Source organism: Rhinopithecus bieti, unplaced genomic scaffold, assembly GCF_001698545.2.
Source record: "Rhinopithecus bieti isolate Rb0 unplaced genomic scaffold, ASM169854v2 scaffold_28055, whole genome shotgun sequence".
NCBI lineage: Eukaryota > Metazoa > Chordata > Mammalia > Primates > Cercopithecidae > Rhinopithecus > Rhinopithecus bieti.
In genome coordinates, this window is record NW_016812914.1 from 1,663,548 (window position 1) to 1,676,261 (window position 12,714).

At 52.8% G+C, this 12,714-nt stretch overlaps 1 protein-coding gene across 1 annotated transcript in view; it reads right to left on the reverse strand.

Annotated features, from left to right (window-relative positions):
* YJU2 (YJU2 splicing factor homolog) overlaps nucleotides 1–12,714 on the reverse strand; it is a 25,069-nt gene that overhangs the window by 4,806 nt on the left and 7,549 nt on the right. The window contains exons 4-6 of the mRNA XM_017847243.1: nucleotides 11,813–11,947; nucleotides 7,653–7,834; nucleotides 4,315–4,435 (exon numbers count right to left, since the gene is read on the reverse strand). Coding sequence (XP_017702732.1) covers nucleotides 4,315–4,435; nucleotides 7,653–7,834; nucleotides 11,813–11,947 — 438 coding nt within the window. The remainder of the gene's footprint in view (nucleotides 1–4,314; nucleotides 4,436–7,652; nucleotides 7,835–11,812; nucleotides 11,948–12,714) is intronic.

Consider the following 12,714-nt stretch of genomic DNA (forward strand, 5'->3'; position numbering starts at 1 on the left):
AAAAAAAAAAAAAAAAAAAAAGTAATGGCTCTGGGCTGATGTCAGAATGAGGAAAACAAGTCAAAAGGCACAGATGGCCAGGTGCAGTGGCGCACACCTGTAATCCCAACACTCTGGGAGGCGGGGGTGGGTGGACCACTTGAGGTCAGGAGTTCGAGACCAGCTTGGTCAACACGGTGAAACCGTGTCACTTTATTAATAAAAATAAAACTACAGGCCGGGCGCGGTGGCTCAAGCCTGTAATCCCAGCACTTTGGGAGGCCGAGATGGGCGGATCACGAGGTCAGGAGATCAAGACCATCCTGGCTAACATGGTGAAACCCCGTCTCTACTAAATAAAAATACAAAAAACTAGCCGGGCGACCTGGCGGGCGCCTGTGGTCCCAGCTACTTGGGAGGCTGAGGCAGGAGAATGGCGTGAACCTGGGAGGCGGAGCTTGCAGTGAGCTGAGATCCGGCCACTGCACTCCAGCCTGGGCGACGGAGCGAGACTCCGTCTCAAAAAAAAAAATAAAATAAAATAAATAAAACTACAAAACAGCCAGGTGTGGCAGCACACGCCCGTAATCCCAGCTACTGAGGAGGCTAAGGCAGGACAATTGCTTTAGCCTGGGCAGCGGAGCTTGCAGTGAGCCAAGATCACGCCACTGCACTCCAGCCTGGGCGAAAGAACGAGACCGTCTCAAAAATAAAAATAAGATCCTAGGTTAGTTCCCAAACCTGTTTCTACAGGTGGTTCTCATCATCATTAAACTAAACGAAGGACTGGGAGGCCAAGGTGGGAGGACTGCTTGAAGATAGGAGTTTGAGACCAGCCTGGACAACATACAGACTCGTCTCTAAAAAAAAAAAAAAAGAAAGTTAAAAATGAGCTGGCTGGCTGTGGTGGCATGCACTTGTAGTCCCAGCTACGTGAGAGGCTGAGGTGGGAGGATCATGTGACCCCAGGAGTTGGAGGCTGCCGTGAGCTGTGATCACATCACTGCACTCCAGCCTGGGTGACAGAGCAAGACCTCATCTCTAAAATAAACCAAGAAAATGCAAGTGTGGAGATATTCCTTCCTATAAAAGTTAGGGTGAAGGTTTGAAAAGTCTTGATGAAGGTGTATCATGTAAAACCAAATAAAACATCTGCTATAAAATCAAGTACAGGCACAAGACTGAGGGAATATATCATGAAAGGTTGGACTGCTTTCAAAGTAGCTTTACTCTGTTGATACATTTTTTTTTTAAAAAAGAGAGGAAGCTAGGCCGGGCGCGGTGGCTCAAGCCTGTAATCCCAGCACTTTGGGAGGCCGAGACGGGCGGATCACGAGGTCAGGAGATCGAGACCATCCTGGCTAACACGGTGAAACCCCGTCTCTACTAAAACTACAAAAAACTAGCCGGGCGACGTGGCGGCGCCTGTAGTCCCACCTACCCGGGAGGCTGAGACAGGAGAATGGCGTGAACCCGGGAGGCGGAGCTTGCAGTGAGCTGAGATCCGGCCACAGCACTCCAGCCTGGGCGACAGAGCGAGACTCCGTCTCAAAAAAAAAAAAAAAAAAGAGAGGAAGCTGTAGACAATGAATTCTGGGAGTAGTTTATGCAAGAACCACAGTGTGAGAACTCGAATCAGGGGATATAGCTTCAAAGAAAGGATCTCTTAGAAAACTGTCTTGGGGGTCACCCATGGTGGCTGATGCCTGTAATCCCTGTGCCTTTGGAGGCCAAGGCAGGAGAACTGCTGGAGGCCAGGAGCAGGAGACCAGCCTGGGCAACACAGCCAGACCGCATCTCTGCAAAAACAATTTGAAAAATTAGGGGCCAGGCACAGTAGCTCATGCCTGTAATCCCAGCACTTTGGGCGGCCGAGGCAGTTGAATCACCTGAGGTCAGGAGATCGAGATCAGCCTGGCCAACATGATGAAACCCCATCTCTACTAAAAAAGACAAAAAAATTAGCCGGGCGAGGTGGCGGGCGCCTGTAGTCCCAGCTACTCGGGAGGCTGAGGCAGGAGAATGGCGTGAACCCAGGAGGCGGAGCTTGCGGTGAGCTGAGATCGCGCCACTGCACTCCAGCCTGGGCAACAGAGCGAGACTCCGTCTGAAAAAAAAAAACAAAAACAAAAATTAGCCAGGCATGGTGGCAGGCACCTGTAATCCCGGCTACTCGAGAGGCTGAGGCAGAAGAATTGCTTGAACCCGGGGGGCAAAAGTTGCAGTGAGCCAAGATTGCACCACTGCAGTCCAGCCTGGGCAACAAGAGTGAAACTGTCTAAAAAAAGAAAAAAGAAAAGAAAAATTAGCCAGGCATGGTGGTGCGTGCCTGTGGTCCCAGCTACTCAGAAGACTGAGGTGGGAGGACTGCTTGAGCCCAAGAGGTTGAAGCTGTAGTGAGCTGGGACTGCACAACTGCACTCCAGCCTGGGCAACAGAGCAAGACCTTGTGTTTAAACAAAAAAAAAGAAAAGAAAAGAAATAAAGAACAATCGTTTCTGTGTGTCTGTGTCATTGGTTTATGAGCCCCTACCTTTACCACCTTCTTCAATGAACAAACCAGAGTGGCTGAGGCCACCTTGGATGAGTCAGCTGTGGTGGAAAATGCTGGTCATCTGCCAAAGCTCCTTCCACCCACACTTTTTTTTTTTTTTGAGATGGAGTCTCACTCTGTTACCCAGGCTGGAGTTGCAATGGCACAATCTTGGCTCACTGCAACCTGTGCCTCCCAGGTTCAAGTGATTCTCCTGCCTCAGCCTCCCGAGTAACTGGGGGATTACAGGCATGCACCACCATGTCTGGCTAATTTTTGTATTTTTAGTAGAGACAGGGTTTCCCCATGTTGGCCAGGCCAGTCTTGAACTCCTGACGTCAGATGATCTGCCCGCCTCAGCCTCCCAAAGTGCTGGGATTATAGCACTTTGAGCCATGGCGCCCAGCCTCCCTTTGTTCTAGTTAGCAGCACAGCCAGGCACAGACCAGCTGAAGGATACATCTCACAGTCTCCTTCGCAGCCAGATGGGGCCTTGTGACTATGCTGTGGCCTATGGCGTGAGAGAACTGAACTGGGCCGCATCTGAGGCTGGGTGCTCCTCCACACACCTTTTGCCTTCCCACAGCCAGACCCTGAAGGTGCTCTGAGCCAGCTGTGACCATAGCGCAGGAAGCCATGCTCCAGGAGAAGGAAGGAGCCTGAATTCCTGAATGGCTCCATGGAGCAGAGCTGCCCGGAAGTCCTAGAGTGTCAGCCCAGGGCTGTTACGTGATTGAGAAATAAACTTCTATGTTCTTTCTTTACATTCCCTTCTTTCAGCAGCTTATGGCAAATTACAGACCCATAGGCCTGCCACAGGTTTTAATAAATTACGTTGTTTTTTTTTTGAGACAGAGTCTCACCCTGTCGCCCAGGCTGGGGTGCAGTGGCACGACCTTGGCTCGCTGCAACCACTGCCTCCCAGGTTCAAGCGATTCTCCTGCCTCAGCCTCCCGAGTAGCTGGGATTACAAGTGTGAGCCACTGCATTCAGCCTTAATTTTTATTTATTTATTTTAGACAGGGTCTCACTCTTGCTCAGGCTGGAGTTCAGTGACACTGATACAGCTCACTGTAGCCTTGACCTTCTGGACTCAAGCGGTCCTCCTGCCTCAGTCTCTCAAGTAGCTAGGACCACAGACATGCACCACCACCCAAGACCAATTTTTGTAATTTTGTAAAGAAGGGGTCTCACTTTGTTGCCCAGGCTGGTCTCAAACTCCTGGCCTCAAGCGATCCTCCTGCCTTGGCCTCACAAAATGCTGGGATTACAGGTAGCAGCCACTGCACCCAGCCTATAAATAAAGCTTTATTGGCACCAGGCAACGCCCACTTATTTACACCTGATCATGGTTGTTTTGGGCTATAGCCACAGAGTGGAGGAGTTAGGATGCAGACTGGCCTTTTAAGAAAAAGTCAAGCTCTGGCTGCGTACAGTGGCTCACACCTGTAATCCCAGCATTTTGGGAGGCCGAGGCAGGCAGATCATGAGGACAAGAGATTGAGACCATCCTGCCCAAAATGGTGAAACCCCGTCTCTACTAAAAAGACAAAAAATGAGCTGGGTGTGGTGGTGGGCGCCTGTAGTCCCAGCTACTTGGGAGGCTGAGGCAGCAGAATCACTTGAACCTGGGAGGCGGAGGTTGCAGTGAACCGAGATTGTGCCACTGCATCCAGCCTGGTGACAGAGCGAGACTCTGTCTCAAAAAAACAAACAAACAAAAGAAAAAGTCAAGCTGACCCCTGGCTTCAGCTGTCGCTAGTTCACCTGGGAGTCCCCGGGACTCAGGCAGCCCCCCTCACCTCGTCCAGGATGGCGGTGGGGTTGGGCCGAAGGGCTGGCTGCAGGGGCGCGGGAGCAGTCTCATCCTCTGAGTCGGAGTCCTCCAGCAGTCTTCGCTTTCTGGCTTCCTCCAACAGGGCTCTGTGGGATGGAAGACGGGAACCTGGACGTGCTCTGCATGGGGAACAGGGCCTGGGATGCGCCTGCTGGGGTGGCGAGGGGCCCGGGTGCCTAGAGACCTCTTTCTGCCCTCAGTGAGCAGAGGTGGGAGGGAGTAGGGGGCACACAGATTACTTTTTTTTTTTTTTTTTAAAGAGACAGAGTCTAGGCTGGGCGCGGTGGCTCACGCCTGTAACCCCAGCACTTTGGGAGGCCGAGACGGGCGGACCACGAGGTCAGGAGATCGAGACCATCCTGGCTAACATGGTGAAACCCTATCTCTACTAAAAATACAAAAAATTAGCCGGGTGTGGTGGCGGGCGCCTGTAATCCCAGCTACTCAGGAGGCTGAAGCAGGAGAATGGTGTGAACCTGGGAGGCAGAGACTGCAGTGAGCCGAGATGGCGCCACTGCACTCCAGCCTGGGCGACAGAGCGAGACTCCGTCCCAAAACAACAACAACGACAAAAGACACAAGGTCTCACTCTATTACCCAAGGCGGGGTGCAGTGGCACAATCATAGCTCACTGCAACTTCGACCTCCTGGGCTCAAGCGATCCTCCCCACGCAGCTTCCTGAGTAGCTGGGTCTGCAGGCGTGTGTCCCTATGTCTCCTTAATTTTCATTTCATTTAATTTTTGAGACAGAGTCTCGCTCCGTGGCCCAGGCTGGAGTGCAGTGGGGCAATCTTGGTTCACCGCAACCTCTGTCTCCTGAGTTGAAGCGATTCTCTGGCCTCAGCCTCCCGAGTAGCTGGGACTACAGGTGCCTCCACCATGTCTGGCTAATTTTTGTGTGTGGTTTTTTTTTGTTTTTTTTTTTTGAGATGGAATCTTTCTCTGTTGCCCAGGCTGGAGTGCAGTAGTGCAATCTTGGCCCACTGCAACCTCCACCTCCTGGGTTCAAGCAATTCTCCAGTCTCAGCCTCCCAAGCAGCTGGGACTACAGGCACGCGTCACCGTGTCCAGCTAATTTTTGTATTATTTATTTACTTATTTATTTATTTTTTGAGACGGAGTCTCGCTCTGTCACCCAGGCTGGGGCACAACAGTGGCCCCAGAATTCCTCAGCTCACATGCAAAGCTCCGCCCTCCGGGTTTTACCGCCAATTCCCTGCCTCCAGGGAGCCTCCCGAGTTAGCTGGGACTACGGCGCACACCATCGCCCGGCTAGTTTGTTTGTAATTTTTAGTAGAGACAGGGTTTCACCGTGTTAGCCAAAGGCTGGTCTCGAAATCTCCGACCCCAATTGAAATCCGCCCGTCTTGGCCTCCCAAAGTTGCTGGGGATTACCAGGCTTGAGCCACCGCGCCCGGGCCAATTTTGTATTTTAGTAGAGGCGGGGTTTCTCCATGTTGGCCAGGCTGGTCTCAAACTCCTGACCTCAGGTGATTGCCCACCTCGGCCTCCCAAAGTGCTGGGATTACAGGCGTGAGCCACCGCACCCAGTCTACTTTTTAATTTTAACATTTTTTTAGACGTAATCTTGCTCTGTCGCTCAGGCTGGAGTTCAGCGGCACCACCTTGGCTCACTGTACCTCCGCCTCCTGGGTTCAGGTAATTCTCCTGTCTCAGCCTCCAGAGCAGCTAGGATTACAGGCATCCACCACCACGGCCAGCTAATTTGTTTTTGTACTTTTAGTACAGGTGGCCTTTGGCCATGCTGGCCAGGCTGGACTCGAGCTCTTGACCTCAGGTGATCCGTCCACCTCAGCCTGCCACAGTGCGGGATGGCGGCGGGCAGGAGCCCCCATGCCCGTCCCCTTCTACATTTTTACATTAACTTTTCCATGTCCATTGAGGGCAGTGGTGTGGTTAAGCGCCTGGATGCTGGAACCAGCCTGTCTGGATGGAGCCTGGAGGGTAATCTTGGTGGGGCCCTTGTCTGGACCTCCCTGGACCTCAGCCCTCCTGCCCATGACGAAAATCACACTGACTCCCAGGGCTGTGCGGGTAGTGAGGTTAGAGCCGCACCCGGCGCCCGGAAGGTAGTGAGGTTAGAGCCGCGCCCGGCGCCCGGAAGGTGCGGGATGAACGCAGGCTCCCAACACTGTTCTGCACGGCATCGCTGATCTGCGCACCAATTATGCACCGATGAGGAACCTACCATAAACCCAAACCTGCTCGAAGCCCTGGGGACGCAGGAGAGGCCACCACGTCCCTGTCCTTACAGCTCAGATTCTAAAGGACGGAGGGGAGACGAGGTACCAGGAAAGGAGGGGATCAGCATGCGGGCTCAGAGGTGGTTGGCGTCAAAGGCATTCACCAGCCAGCCGCAGGGGCTCACACCTGTCATCCAGCACTTCGGGAGGCTGAGGCGGGAGGATCGCTTGAGGCCGGGAGTTCAAGACCAGCCTGGCCAACATAGCGAGGTCCTGTCTACAAAAATAAAAACAGTTAGCTGGGCATGGTAATGTGCCCCTGTGGTCCCAGCTACCCAGAAGGCTGAGGCAGGAGGAACGCCTGAGCCTGGGAGATAGAGGCTACAGTGAGCTATGGCTGCAGTGCCGCACTCCAGCCTGGGTGACATGGCGACACCCTGTCTCAAAGAAAAGAAAAGAGTTCACCCAGGAGGCCTGAGGCTGTGTCCTCAGAAGGCGGCTGGTGAGGGCGGCCCTTGGTGGGTGTCCGGGAGCCTGTGCTGGGGACCTCCCACCCTCATGGATGGGATGGGCTCTGAGGCCTCAGCTGTTCCTGCAAACACCATGGTTTATGCCTGACCCCTGCTTTCCTGTCGAGTCTGGAATCCCGGCATGGGCCAGGCAGCCGGGGCTGTGGGACCTCCCATAGGAACCCCACGCTGGGTCTCTACGAGATTTCCTGGGGATGGCGCCTCTCTCCAGTTCTCCCAGCTCGGGCTGGGGGATGAGGCGCGTCCTGCGATGCTGCACCAGGAGAGGATCTGGAAGGCCTGGCCCCCGACACATCCCAAATGTCTTTTCCCTTTGCTGAATCTGCTGTGTCCTCTCACTGTGACAAACCGCAGCCTTGCGGGTGACCATGTGCTGAGTCACCATGCCTGGCGGTGGGCTGGGGACCCCCGAGACAGATGCCGCAAGGGAGAAAGTAAGATGGGCGGTGGGAAAGGGGTCCCTGAAAAGGCGACACTCCAGAGAGCGGGGGAAGGGTTTGGGACAGAGGCAGCGCCTGCCAGTGCAGAGGCTGCGAGGTAGGGCTGGGTTGGGCCGGCCCCGACTCACGCGGTCTCCTGCTCGTCCTCTTCCTGCTCCTGCCTCCGCCGCTCCTCCTCGGACAGGCGGTGCTGCCGCAGCATGGCCTCAAAGTCCACGTGTGCCTGCCGCTGGTTCAGGTCTTTCAGTTCCTGGAGGTTCTCCAGCACCTCCATCTCCAGCTTGGAGTCCTTGGTCCGGTTCTCCAGCACCTGGTGGGGGCAGGGCGGTGGGGCTGAGTGCATGGGGATCGCACCCCGGGGCAAACCCTGCCTGGCCTCGGGGGCCGCCACAGGCCAAGGGAGGAACCCCTACCCCATGTTTCCATCCTGCTCAGGGAACCCCCTGCCCATGCCCAGAGCTCTGTGTCCATTTCACAGGTGAGAACACTCAGGTCTGGGGAGGGAAAGTGACCACATGGGGCTGAGCAGTGGTGGAGCCAGGATCTGAGCCCCTGGGCAGGGTGGGGTGGAAAGAGGCCGGCTCTGGACTCAGGTAGCCTGGATTTCCGGCCTGGTGGAACTTTCAGTATGAATAATACATCTTTCAGTAAGAATAATAAGGAAAAATTTGGCCAGGCGTGGTGGCTCATGTCTGTAATCCCAGCATTTTGGGAGGCCGGGGTGGGCGGATCACCTGAGGTCAGGAGTTCGAGACCAGCCTGGTCAACATAGTGAAACCCCGTCTTTACTAAAAATGCAGGCTGGGTGTTATTGGTCACGCCTGTAATCCCAGCACTTTGGGAGGCTGAGGTGGGTGGATCACTTGAGGTCAGGAGTTCGAGACCAGCCTGGTCAACATGACGAAACCCCATCTCTACTAAAAATACAAAAATTAGCCGGGCATAGTGGCATGTACCTGTGATCCCAGCTACTTGGGAGGCTGAGGCAGGAGAACTGCTTGAACCCGGGAGGCAGAGGTTGCAGTGAGCCAAGATTGCACTGCTGCACCCCAACCTGGGTGACAGTGAGACTCCATCTCAAAAAAATAAATAAATAAAATAAAATACAAAATGAACCAGGCGTGGTGGCACACACCTGTAATCCCAGCTACTTGGGAGGCTGAGGCAGCAGAATCACTTGAACCTGGGAGGCAGAGGTTGCAGTGAGCTGAGATCATGCCAATGCATTCCAGCCTGGGTGACAGAGTGACACTCCATCTCAAAAATAATAATAAAAAGGAAAAATTGTAAAAGACAACCTGAGCACCTACTGTACACCAGACCCTGGGCTAAGACGTTTCCATATGCCATGTCATTTAATCCTCACAACCCCCATTTTACAGAAAAGGAAACTGAGGCTGAGGGAGGCAAGTCCGGCGGCCACAGGCCCCCGAGGAGCCAGGCAGGGCTGGGAGTGAATCCCGCCTGGCTGCTTCCCAGTGCTGTGACCTTGCTGTATTTGCCCTTTGGAAAAAAGTCAATTCTGACAGTTTAAAAATATGTCCATAAACTCTGATGCTCCTCCTTTTAAGGGGCGGAGGTGACTCCCCTCCCCTTGAGCAGGGGCTGGCTCTAATGAAATATGACAGAAGTGACGACATATTAACTTCTGCGACTAGGAAGTAAAAGCACAAGGCTTCCTCCTTGCTCTCACTCTCGGGTCACATGCTCTAGGGTAGGCAGCCGCCATGTTGTGAGGATGCTCAAGCAGCTTCCCACACAGTGAGGAACAGAGGCCGACAGCCAACAGCCAGTAGGGGGAGCCAGTTTGTGAGTGGCTCCTCCAGCCCCAGTCCAGCCTTCAGATGATACAGCCCTGGCCAACACCTTGACTGCAACCTCATGGGAGCTTCTAAGCCACAACCATCCAGCTCAGTTGCTTCTGGATGCCTGACACTCAGAAACTGTGGGATAATAAATGTTTGTTGTTTTAAGTCTCTAAGTTTTGGGATAACCTATTATGTAGCAATAGTTGACTAAAACCAGGGTAAGAGCCCCCTGCTGTCAGTGTAACTAAATTCACACGCAGACAGCAGTGCGACAGGCTCAGGCACACACCAAATCCTTGCCAAAGCTCATTTCCCTCCCAGCTGCTCCGTATGGTCATAGAAAACGTTGGATCTGCTCTGATGTGGCTTGCTTAGAAAACTCACATTTGGCAGAGGTGAGTGGGTCCAGGAATAGATAGGAATGGATGGGAAATATGGAAGCAGGAGGGGACAGCAGGGAACAGTCATTTTAAAATTTATTAGCCAGGCGCGGTGGCTCACGCCTGTAATCCCAGCACTTTGGGAGGCCGAGGAGGGCGGATCACAAGGTCAGGAGATCAAGACCATCCTGGCTAACATGGTGAAACCCTGTCTCTACTAAAAATACAAAAAAAATTAGCCGGGCGTGGTGGTGGGCACCTGTAGTCCCAGCTACTTGGGAGGCTGAGGCAGGAGAATGGCGTGAACCCGGGAGGCAGAGCACGCAGTGAGCCGAGATTGCACCACTGCACTCTAGCCAGGCATGTTGGCGGACACCTGTAGTCCCAGCTACTTGGGAGGCTGAGGCAGGAGAATGGCATGAACCCGGGAGGCAGAGCGTGCAGTGAGCCGAGATTGTGCCACTGCACTCCAGCCTGGGTGACGGAGCGAGATTCCGTCTCAAAAAAAAAAAAAAAAATTTATTATATATATACATGTATATACGTGTGTGTGTGTGTATATATGTGTGTCTGTGTGTGTATATATATATTTTAGTGACAGTCTGGCTCTGTCTCCCAGGCTGGAGTGCAGTGGTGTGATCATAGCTCACTGCAGCCTCAACTTCCTGGGCTCAAGTGATCCTATCGCCTCAGCCTCCCTAGTAGGTGGGACCACAGGTGCACACCAGTATACCTGCCTAATTTTTGTTGTTGTTGTTGAGATGGAGTTTTACTCTTGTCGCCCAGGCTGGAGTGCAATGGCGCGATCTCAGCTCACTGCAACCTCCGCCTCCTGGGTTCAAGTGATTCTCCTGCCTCAGCCTCCTGAGTAGCTTGGATTACAGACACAGGCCGCTATGACCGGCTAACTTTTGTATTTTTAGTAGAGACAGGGTTTTGCCGTGTTGGTCAGGCTAGTCTTGAACTCCTGATCTCAGGTGATCCGCCTGCCTCGGCCTCCCAAAGCACCTGGCTAATTTTTTTTTTTTTTGGAGACAGAATCTTGCTCTGTCGCCCAGGCTGGAGTGCAGTGGCATGATCTCGGCTCACTGCAACCTCTGTCTCCTGAGTTCAAACAATTCTCTGCCTCAGCCTCCCAAGTAGCTAGGATTACAGGTGCCTGCCACCATGCCCAGTTAATTTTTTGTATTTTTAGTAGAGATGGGGTTTCACCATCTGGGCCAGGCTGGTCTTGAACTCCTGACCTCGTGATCCACCCGCCTCAGCCTCCCAAAGTGCTGGGATTACAGGTGTGAGCCACCATGACTGGCCAGCACTTGGCTAATTTTTTAATGTTTTGTAAAGACAGAGTCTTACTATGTTGCCCAGGCTGGTCTTGGACTCCTAGACTCAAGTGATCATGCTATCTCAATTCCTAAAGTAGCTGGGACTACACGTTCAAGCCACCATGCCTTACTCATTTTAATATTTCTGAGAAAAAACAAAATTGTCCTATTGGAAGTGAACATAATTTATTTTACTTATTTATTTTTGAGATGGAGTCTTGCTTTGCTGCCCAGACTGGAGTGCAGTGGTGTGATCTGAGCTCACTGCAACCTCTGCCTCCCAGGTTCAAGTGATTCTCCTGCCTCAGCCTCCTGAGTAGCTGTGATTTCAGAAGCACGCCACCGCGCCCAGCTAATTTTTGTATTTTTAGTAGAGACAGGGTTTCACCATGTTGGTCAGGCTGGTCTCAAACTCCTGACCTCATTACCCGCCCACCTTGGCTTCCCAAAGTGCTGAGATTACAGGCAGATTAACACTGCACCCAGTGTTAATTTTTTAAATTTTTCGTAGGAACAGGGTTTTGCCATGTGGGCCAGGCTGGTCTAGGACTACTGACCTCAAGTGATCCTCCCACCTCAGCCTCCCAAAGTGCTGAGATTACAGGCATGAGCCACTATGCCTGGCCTCCTGGGGACATCTTGAAGTTTTGCCAACCACGTCCCCTACCCCATCTTCCTTCCTTGGGGACCTGAGGCAGGAAGGGCACACCCCCCCAGCACACACATGCACCTACACACACAGTGCTCATGAACACCTGCACGGCCCCCGACTCACCTTCATGGGGTTGTTCAGCTCCTCATCCTCCCGCTCCTTCTGCACCCTCTTCTCCTCCTCCTCCAGGAGCTTCTCAGCCTGGAAATTCCGCGTGGCTCCGTGCTCCATGGTGTAGTCTGTGTTTTCAGGGTCTGTCTGGGGGGAAGATAGACAGACATCAGCTCCTACATCTCCAGGCACCAGAATCTTCTAAAGCAGCGCCAGCAGTTCAGGGCCCCTTCTCTCTGATTTTTACTGATTCTACTGCCTTTTCTTTTTCTTGTCTTATTGCTTTGGCCGGTGAGATTTCTTTCTAGTGCTCCTCCCATCTCCTTGGGCAAAAATGCCCAACGCCCTGGCATGGACTTTAAGACTCTTCTCATCTGCCCACTGCCTCCCCCGCAGTCTCCACTCCCTACCCTCAACATGACTGCAAATAAAATCTCCAACAAGGCGGGCAGATCACTGGAAGTCAGGCATTCAAGACCAGCCTGGTCAACATGGCGAAACCCCGTCTCTACTAAAAATACAAGGCCAGGCGCAGTGGCTCAAGCCTGTAATCCCAGAACTTTGGGAGGTCGAGGCAGGCACATCGCTTGAGTCCAGGAATTTGAGACCAGCCTCAGGAACATAGGGAGACCCTGTCTCTACAAAAAATAAAATTAGCCAGGCATGGTGGCTCATACCTGTAGTCCCAGCTACTCAGGAGGCTGAGGTGGGAGGATCGCTTGAGCCCGGGAGGTAGAGGCTGCAATGAGCCAAGATCGTGCCACTGGACTCCAGCTTGGGCAACAGACTGAAATCCTGTCTCAAAAAGCTTTAAAAAATTCAAAAATCATTCTCTTTCAATAACATATACCTGAGATTTGTTTTAAAAGTCTCCAGAGGCAAAAAAAAAAAAAAAAAAAAAAAAAAAAAAAAAA